This window comes from Lepidochelys kempii, chromosome 1 (assembly GCF_965140265.1).
Source record: "Lepidochelys kempii isolate rLepKem1 chromosome 1, rLepKem1.hap2, whole genome shotgun sequence".
Lineage (NCBI taxonomy): Eukaryota > Metazoa > Chordata > Testudines > Cheloniidae > Lepidochelys > Lepidochelys kempii.
The window spans coordinates 209,012,151-209,021,267 of record NC_133256.1 but is presented as its reverse complement, the minus strand read 5'-3'; the positions used below and the strand labels follow the sequence as shown (position 1 = coordinate 209,021,267).

General features: G+C 53.1%; 1 protein-coding gene across 1 annotated transcript; it reads right to left on the bottom strand.

Moving 5' to 3' along the window:
* Positions 1-2,327: 2,327 nt before the first annotated feature.
* GAPDH (glyceraldehyde-3-phosphate dehydrogenase) lies at positions 2,328-7,508 on the bottom strand. Its single transcript, XM_073311224.1, has 12 exons — positions 7,377-7,508; positions 6,536-6,579; positions 5,685-5,784; positions 5,222-5,328; positions 5,040-5,130; positions 4,709-4,824; positions 4,466-4,547; positions 4,014-4,165; positions 3,781-3,859; positions 3,368-3,451; positions 3,033-3,130; positions 2,328-2,643 (listed from the first exon to the last, which is right to left on the bottom strand). Exons 2-12 carry the CDS (start codon positions 6,556-6,558, stop codon positions 2,574-2,576), a joined length of 1,002 nt encoding a protein of 333 aa, XP_073167325.1. The 5' UTR covers positions 6,559-6,579; positions 7,377-7,508; the 3' UTR covers positions 2,328-2,573.
* Between the last annotated feature and the right edge of the window lie 1,609 nt (positions 7,509-9,117).

Here is a 9,117-nt window from a genome sequence, read left to right as displayed (position 1 = left end):
AAACTAGAAATATGAAGCATAACTCTGAGGTCCTATTGTAGTTATGCAAAGTGTGGGCCATTGATGGTTGGTTTGGAATCTTAATGGCTTCCATTAACCAGGACAACTGACTGTAGATGGCTCTGTTTACTTGTAAATCTTCCTGTATACCTGTGGTCTGGTAAGTGGGTAATGAAGTCTTACAGTGACATGTGACCATGTCACCTGAACTGGAATCCATCTTTAACCTGGTGCTTTTCCATTGAGGAGGGGTAGGAAACCAGAGGGACAAAGGATTCCTGCCTTATGCAAAAGATATATAAGTGGTTGGAACAGAACAAAGGGGCGGCCATCATGAGAAATCCCCTAGCTCCCACCTGAGCTGGAACAAGGGCTGTACCAGGGGAAAGGATTGTGCCCAAACTCGGTAGGCATCCAGTCTGTGAAAGAAACTTGTTGAGACATCTGAGGATGAGATATTATCTGTATTCAGTTTTATTACTGTACTAGACTTAGACTTGCGTGTTTTATTTTATTTTGCTTTGCTGGGTTATTCACTTTGTTATTACTTAGAACCACTTAAATCCTACTTTGTTTTTAATATAATCACTTTTTACTTATTAATTAACAGAGTATGTATTAATACGGGGGGGGGGCAAACAGCTCTGCATCTCTCTCAATCAGTGTTTCGGAGAGTGAACAATTTATGTGTTTACCCTGTATAAGCTTTATACAGGGTAAAACAGATTTGGGGTTTGGCTCCCATTGGGAGTTGAGCATCTGAGTGTTAAAGACAGGAACACTTCTTAAGCTGCTTTCAGTTAAGTCTGAAGCTTTGGGGCAGCGTGGTTCAGACCCTGGATCTGTGTGGGAGCAGACTGGGGTGCCTGGCTCAACCAGACAGGGTGCTGGAGTCCCAAGCTGGCAGGGAAAGCAGGAGCAGAAGTAGTCTTGGCACATCAGTTGGCAGCCCCAAGAGGGTTTCTGTGATCAAACCTGTCACACAAAGTACTTCACCCCATTAATGAATTTACTTCCCTGCTTTCTAGCAGTATTAAGGCAAGTATTTTAGAAGGCAACTGAGAAAAAAGATGAAGGCTAAATATTTGTATAAGTGCCCAACTTGGCAGACCCAGGGTCTGATATTTCCCAGAACTGCTAAGCACCTGCCACTCTGACTTCAGTTAGTTGTTCAATCAATACTTCTGAAAGTCAAGCTTTCCTTGTCAATTGTGATACTGACAAGAACACAATTAGCAGCCACCCCTGAAAGTTAAGGCCCAGCATTACACAAGAACTGTAGTAAAACTTCATTCATACAACCCCACCTCATCTATTGTTCATGTGCTCTGAATGAACGAAGCATAGGGCTTATGGATTAAAAAAGGCACTATATATGATCATGTAGCTTGACTATCATTAAAAGGCAGATTTAAGGTTCCCTGCATAGTAGGAAGAAAGCCTGAAACATAAACCCTTGTATCAGAGGCCTGGTAGGAGGCAGGGCCTGCTCACAGAATCTGGCAAGAACATGGCTTATATCGCAAAAATACACATTCCTAAGAAGTGCTAGTCACAAAGTACTCTCAAACACATCCTGATATTAAGGGGTACCAAAACATCCTGATATCAAGGATGGTACAGAAACATTCCTCAAGAATAGCAGGAACACACTGACCCCTGCTAAAAGATAAGGTCAGGCGGATAGTATGTAATAGAAGTGTTTTAATTAAACCAACACATTCAAGGTAATGGGTAATAACTAGCCACATTAGGGGCAGTAACTACATTAGAGGGGGAGTACTAACTTGTTTGCATCTGGATATAAAAATGTATCTCAGAGGGAGTATCTTTGTCTGGCCTAGGGAGGAACAGAAAGTCCCGCCATTCACTGAGCTGGTCCATTGTTACAGGCATACGTTACAGGCATACGTGCATTTAGTAGTCTGTGGGACACTAGTACTATGCTTCATTGACAAACCTGGCTGGGTGCTTCCATTGCTTAACAGATCTTGTGGTCATTGGGCAGTTTCCTCGAAGTCTACCATGCCAGCTGTGTGTACAGGACTAGGGCAGCCTATAGAGGGGACACCACCCCACCTCTCAAAAAAAAAAAAAAAATCTAACCACACTCTGCACAACCTTTCTTCTGCCATTTCCCAAGTTTTGACTGCTTGGATTAAACCTTAATTTTAGTCTTGTATGAAATATTCTTAGTTTACAACAGCTGTATTTCCTGGCCAGTAGCTACCATTTGGGGTGGTGGAAAAGTCCCAGGCTATATCAGTGGCCACAGCAACACATGCTATGAGCCCTTTGTGGTCTCTCCTGACAGACAGACAGGAATATTTTAGGATAGCTATTACTTTATTTAAGAAAATGTGGTATAGAAACAGGTCAGCTTCTGTTAGCCTCTCCACCTCCCCCAAGCTTCAGAGACAAAGTAGAGGAATGGGGAAGACAGATGGAACAGAACTGGCTTCTTGCTGCAGAGCTGAGTGGTGGTGAGGAGAGGGTGGGAGGAACAAGGGCCTCTAGTGATCCTTTTCCCCCACACCTCATTCCCCAGGCACAGGCTGATCCATGCACCTGGTTTACTCCTTAGATGCCATGTGAACTAACAAGTCCACAACACGGTTGCTGTATCCAAACTCATTGTCGTACCTGGTGACAGAAGCAGAGAAGGAGCAGTTAGGGGTGGGCAGACCCCTTATGCATTCCCACAGGGAGTTCCCGCCCCCCCCCCCCCCACCAAGTTCCAGAACAACCTCCCTTCCCCCAGCTGGGAAAGATTGGAAACTGCTGTTGTTCATACAGAGTGAAGTTGACCCCCTAGTATCTGAGGTCTTCCTAGGCAGATACTGCCTCTTTGCCAACCAAATTCTGCTGCCAGCCGCAAAGTGTTCTCCACCTAAAATTCCATCTGGAGGCAATAGAGGGATAGAATGCAAAGCTTGCCCTTAAGTGCCCCCAAAGTCTCCCCTGGATTCCCAACCTATCCCAGAGAAACAACCCTCCAAATCTGGCATCCCCACAGCCTCTCTTCTCCATACCAGGAGACCAGTTTGACAAAGTGATCATTGAGAGCGATGCCAGCAGCCGCATCAAAGATGGATGAGTGGGTCTCGCTGTTGAAGTCAGAGGAGACAACCTACAAGTGGGGAGGGAAGATGGAAAGACTGACACACCCCTTTTGTCCTCAACTCCATCCCCCCCATCCCACAACGATGTTATTGACACCCTGATCCATGAACACTCCCAGGGGGAGGAAAGGTTATTGAGTATTTGATGTCCCAAAAGGTTGCTTCCCTTTTCCCATCATGTGAGGAGGTATTCACTCCATTCCCCCCCCCACCCCAAATCTGATTAAACAATGGTGAGAGTTTACCTGGTCCTCTGTGTATCCCAGGATGCCCTTCATAGGCCCCTCAGAGGCACTTTTCACCACCTTCTTAATGTCATCATACTTGGCCTGAGAGAGTGACAAACGGAAGTCAGAGCATCCCAGGCCCCATGGAGTGGTAGCTGCTTCCCAGGGAAGGTTGCAGCCACAGTTTTAATACGGCACAGCAGAGATGCATAGCTAGGATCTAGTTATGCCAGGTACTACACCAGACAGGGGCAGCCCCTTGCATAATCTCTCAGAGCCACAACAAGCAAGCAACAAGGGGCTAGTTCCAAATAGGATGGAGACTGAAAAGCAGCTGCTCCCTTCCCCATAGGTTGAGGATCTGACAGAAGCGTTGGGGGTACAGGGAAGTTGCTCCAGGGCCTGCCTGGTCCCCTTCCTGCAATACTCACTGGTTTTTCCAGGCGACAGGTAAGGTCCACGACAGAGACATTGGGAGTTGGAACACGGAAAGCCATTCCAGTGAGCTTCCTGAGAGAGAGAGAGAAATGGATCAGAACAGGCTTCTGCCCCCGATCAGGGCTTCCGCATATCCTACTAGGGCAAAGTGGGCCAGCTGCAGGTTCCTTGCCCCTTCTGATGTCCCTGTGCCCCAAAACAAGGGATGCACGGAACTGACACTCACCCATTCAGCTCCGGAATGACCTTGCCCACAGCCTTAGCAGCCCCAGTAGATGCTGGGATGATGTTCTGGGCAGCACCTCTGCCATCACGCCACAGCTTTCCAGAGGGGCCATCCACAGTCTTCTGTGTGGCTGTGATGGCATGGACAGTGGTCTGGAAGTTAAAAGGGGGTGTGGGGGGTTAGAATAGAATCAACATCCACACAGAGCCTCATCACACTAAACTAAAGTATTCTTCCCGCCAACCCTCCCTTTTCCTCTATTCCAGGCAGCATAGGGAGGCTGTCTCTCCTGCTCTATGGTTCACAGCCACCATCCCTCTCCACCCAAACCTGTGGGCTGGGGAAAGTCTTGGGAGATAGGCATCCTTCAGAGCTCTGTGGTTTGCCCCACAAACAGAGCTGGTGTGGGGGGTTTTCAGGAATAAGGGGTTCTGTGCCTCCAGATCACCTACCATGAGACCCTCCACTATGCCATAGTTGTCATTGATGACCTTGGCCAAAGGAGCCAGGCAGTTGGTGGTGCAGGAAGCATTGCTGGAAGAGATAAGAGGCACAGTCAGCCAGAGGCAGTCAGGGCCCACCCCACAGAAGGCAGTCCCTCTGCAGGATCACTCAGCTCCCCCACACATGCTCACATGAGAAGGTAATAGTCAGCTCTGCACCTCAGGTTCAACCCTAATCCCCCCCATCCTCACCTGACAATTTTCAGAGACTTGTCATATTTCTCATGGTTGACACCCATCACAAACATAGGTGCATCGGCTGAGGGAGCAGAGATGACGACACGCTTAGCACCACCCTTCAGGTGAGCCTGAGGGAGACAGACCAACATTAACAGAGTCCTCTACAGCGCCAGTAAAGCAGCACATTTGGGACACCTTGCCCTCCCTGCCCCCCCCAAATCCTACTGCAATACATCCTCAGGCAGGGATAAGTCTGTACATACCCACTTGCACCTGCAGGGGAGGGAGTGATCCCTACACCTTTTTCCTCCCACACCCAAGCCAGATGTGACCCATCACTCACGCCCGCCTTCTCCATGGTGGTGAAGACTCCAGTGGATTCTACAACATACTCTGCTCCAGCATCTCCCCACTTGATGTTAGCAGGATCACGCCTAAAAGGAGACAGACAGTTTAGGAACTGCAGGGTTGTCAAATGCCCTCTCCCATAGCTCCAAAGGAAAGGGGAGGAAGAGTCATACTCACTCCTGGAAAATGGTAATTTGGTTTCCATTTATCACAAGTTTTCCATTTTCAGCCTTGACAGTGCCATGAAAACGACCATGAGTGGAGTCATATTTGAACATGTAAGCCTAGGAGTAAAAACAGATGGAAGTCGAGCGCTGGCTGCATTCTCAAAGCTCCCCTATTTCAATCCTCAAAACCCACCCATAGCTCTGTTCATGCCCCTCAATCCTGATTTATAGCCACGGGACCCGGCGGCTGTAGTTTGCTGCAACCTATAGTGACCTTGCTCATCTGAGCTTGGCTCAGTTGAGAATTCCCTGTCCTATTAATCTGATCTCTCATCCCCTGGGTTTCACCAGGAAACTATATAATCCATAGGTCAGATAATTGCATTCCTTCCCCACCCTTGGGGTACTGCGGTAGAGGACCAGCACAGGCCACGCACAGCAAGCTCAGAGTTAGAGATCAGGGTCCCACTCACCATGTAGTTGAGGTCAATGAACGGGTCATTGATTGCTACAATCTGGATTTTGCCAGAGATGAAGGCAGCTCTGGTGACCAGGCGGCCGATACGGCCAAATCTAGGAGAGGAACAGAATTGGTTGGTGCACACCCTGGCTCAGGAAGGGAACCCCTGTTCTGATGGGGAGCTCAGACTTGGCTTCATTCCAGCAGCTGCCCCAGATTCAGACCCGGGGCTACAAAGGAGACCCCGACGCTCTGCTGTTTCCCAGCCCGGAGGCGCAAAGGCCATGAGGTAGGAGGGGTCCCCAGGGCGCTGCAGCCCTGCAAGGGGCGAGCAGAGATTAACACAGAACCGCAGCCCCCCTCCCCCCGCCACTTGCTCCAGCCCGCGCCCCCAAAGGTCGGGCGCTAAATTTACCCCGGGCCCTGGATCCCGTTACTCCGCGGCGCGGCAGGAAAAGGTCACATTCCCCGGGCCCAGCGGGGACACGCGATACCCTGGCGCCCTTCCCGGGCGGAGACTGGAGCCCGCCGTGCAGCGGCGCTTCCTGCTCGAGGTGACTCACAGCCCCCCTCCCCCCAGCAGCCGCAGGGAGACGTGAGTCACCCGGGCTAGCACCGCCCCGCCAAGGGCCCACAGCCGCTGTCCAGCCCGGGGGTCAGGCCGCTGCAGGGTGGGGCCGGGCAGGCTAGCCGCGGCCCAGGTGACCTTGCCACGCCCTTGGCGCAAGGGGGCAGGGGGTGGCCACGGCGGCTGCCGCCCACGGACCCCCAGCGCTGCCACAGAAAGAGACCCGTGCCCCTCCCCTCCCCGCCCACACCCTGGGGCCTTACACTGCCCCTAGGGGCAGCCCCGCCGAGACTCACCCGTTAATTCCGACCTTCACCATCGTGTCTCTGCCGCGATGCTCCTGCGGAGAGGGCGGGGGTGAGACACCCTCGAAGGACAGCGGGACCCGCACCCCCCAGCCACGCGCCCGGCCCCAGCCTGCGCCTCCCCCCGCCGGGAGGTGGAGGTCTCCAGCAAACTGGCCCTTAAGCCGCGGCGCCGGGCCGGAGAGCCCCTCCAGGCGGGGACTGGGTGTGTGGGGGTCGGAGCACCGGAGCCCCACGCGTGCGTGCGGGGCGGGACCCAGGCGCCCTGCTGGGGCCTCCAAACCTGCTGGGGCCTTCCCGCAGAGAGCAACTCGGTCACAGGGCGACTTCCTCCTGCCTTGGCCAGCACCAGCTCCCGCCACGCTCCACTCCCGGCTCGTTTGCAGCGCACGTCGGGCAGTTACCCCCCCCCCCCGCCGCCCCCATCGGGTTTTGTCGCCTCGCCCCCCTTCCCAAAGCCCCCCTTGGGACACCAAGTACCGGTAACAGAGCCCTCCCCCCCCCCCGGCCCCTGCTGCGCCTCCATTTTGCTTGTCCCGTCTGAGCACAAAGGAGACTCCGGATTCAGCCAGAGCCTCACGTGCACCTGCCCCTGCAACTTCTCAGCGCCCTCCGACCTAACGCCGGCCCCAGCCCCCTTCCCAGCAGGGCAGCGAGATGCTGCCTGTCCCCAGAATCCAGCCGCCCCCGCTCTTGGCCAGCACGTTCTTTATTCCTCCAGCAGCCCGAGACCCGCACTCCGCCACCCCAGAGCGGCCAGCCTTGCTGCCCAGGAGCGCAGCGGGAGGCCTCCCCAGTTGCCGGCTCCACATCGTGGTGAGCCCTTTCTTACCTGGGGGCTGCCTCTGACCTGCACGCCTGCAGTAAGGGGAAGGTAAAGGGAGGAAGGCTCGCTGCCCTGGCCTTTATAGATCCCCGTATGGTAATTGCTGGGCCCAGCCTTTTGAGAAAGTATCAAATCAGAGGCGGAGGGCAGCACAGAGCAGTGTACGTGCAGCCCTAATGCTGCTGGGTTGCGCGCCTCCCTCCTCCCACACCCATTTTTGGCTGTTCTCTTGCACTCCCTATCCTACAAAGGAAAGGCAGGGGGTGGGGGCTTCGCCTCTCGCAAGCCCCAGACAGCCAATCGCTCACAGATCTTTCCTGTGTCCCCCACTTGCTGTGCAAGGCGGAGGCAGAGGGGGACTCCAACCCATGAATCCCGTGCAAGTTTGTGAGACGAGACACAGGAAGTTGGATTCACCAGCTACACTGAGAGGTTTCAGAGTAGCAGCCCTGTTAGTCTGTATCCGCAAAAAGAACAGGAGGACTTGTGGCACCTTAGAGACTAACCCATTTATTTGAGCATCCGATGAAGTGAGCTGTAGCTCATGAAAGCTTATGCTCAAATAAATGGGTTAGTCTCTAAGGTGCCACAAGTCCTCCTGTTCTTTTTACCAGCTACACTGTAACCGCAAACATAGATACCGCAAGGCACCCAGGGCACGGGCCCAGCCATCAAGGCTGAGGGGTACTAGGAGAGCTACAGAGGCAGGGGCTGACTGGAATAGAAAGAGGATTGTCGCTATGTTCAGTGCCCAGCACAACGGACCCATGGTCCTGGCTGGGCCCTCTGGGTGCTACTGTAATACAAATAATAATAAGTAGCATGCCCTATGTGTCTGGGAATGGGGGACGCTGGTGAGTGAAATCGCCGGAGGGTTGCAGATTACCCCTAATAGGCATAGTTAGAGCTGTATGTGAGGAGCTGTATTCTATGAATGTAATAGTTGAGTATTATAAACCAGGATTGAAGGGCTATGGCAGGGAGGGGGATCATCACATTTCTCAATGGGGTTTATTCTGTACCTGCTTGTTTGGCTCCTGTGAACCCCCGCATGAGCCCCTCTGCTGTACAGTGGGCTGGAAAAGGTCAACAGCATGAAGACAGAATCCCCCAGGAAGCTGGAGACACAGTGGGGAGAAGAATGTGGGGAGGGGAAGCACACAGGTGTCTGAGGGGATCCCTCTATTGGGGGAACCTGTTTTCAGGGGCTCTGACATTTTCAAGCAGGGAGAGGGCAAGGGCTCTGGAAGCCCCTCCCGATCCCCCTCAAAGGCCCTGCGTGGGGGATGGGCCCCCTGGGTCTCTCACTGATGTGAGCCAGGGGGTTGTCTCCACTCAGGCTGAGTTACACCTGGTACACACTCCCTTCTATCCCGCTCACCGAAGACTGGTATATGTGTATGCACCTCTATCACAAACACTATGGTAATATGGCAAGTGGCCAAGCCCAGCAGCTCCGCTCTGAGTTGGGGGCTGGGTTGGAGTTGCACAACCACCTACCCCCTTTGCCCCCGCCGCTGGAAAGAATAGGGAACAATTGTCACGTGGACTGAGCAATGAAGGGGCTCAGACAAGCTACCAGCTGGAATCAGAGGAAATAAATCCCCCAAATCAGCTCCAACCCTCACAGGAGCTTGCCAGGATACTACTATAGGGAGGATCCTACCACCGCGGGCACCTTTCCCTCAGCTCAGCACTGCTGCAAGGAAGCTGACAGTGCTGCTGGCCCCGAGCCCTCCTGAGCTAA

Coding starts and splice junctions, on each gene's coding strand:
- GAPDH (XM_073311224.1), bottom strand. CDS start 6,558: ATGGTGAAGGTCGGAATTAACGG. Junction 5,785..6,535: donor GTGAAGGTCGGAATTAACGG/GTGAGTCTCGGC, acceptor TTCCTCTCCTAG/ATTTGGCCGTATCGGCCGCC. Junction 3,452..3,780: donor CCTGTCGCCTGGAAAAACCA/GTGAGTATTGCA, acceptor TCACTCTCTCAG/GCCAAGTATGATGACATTAA.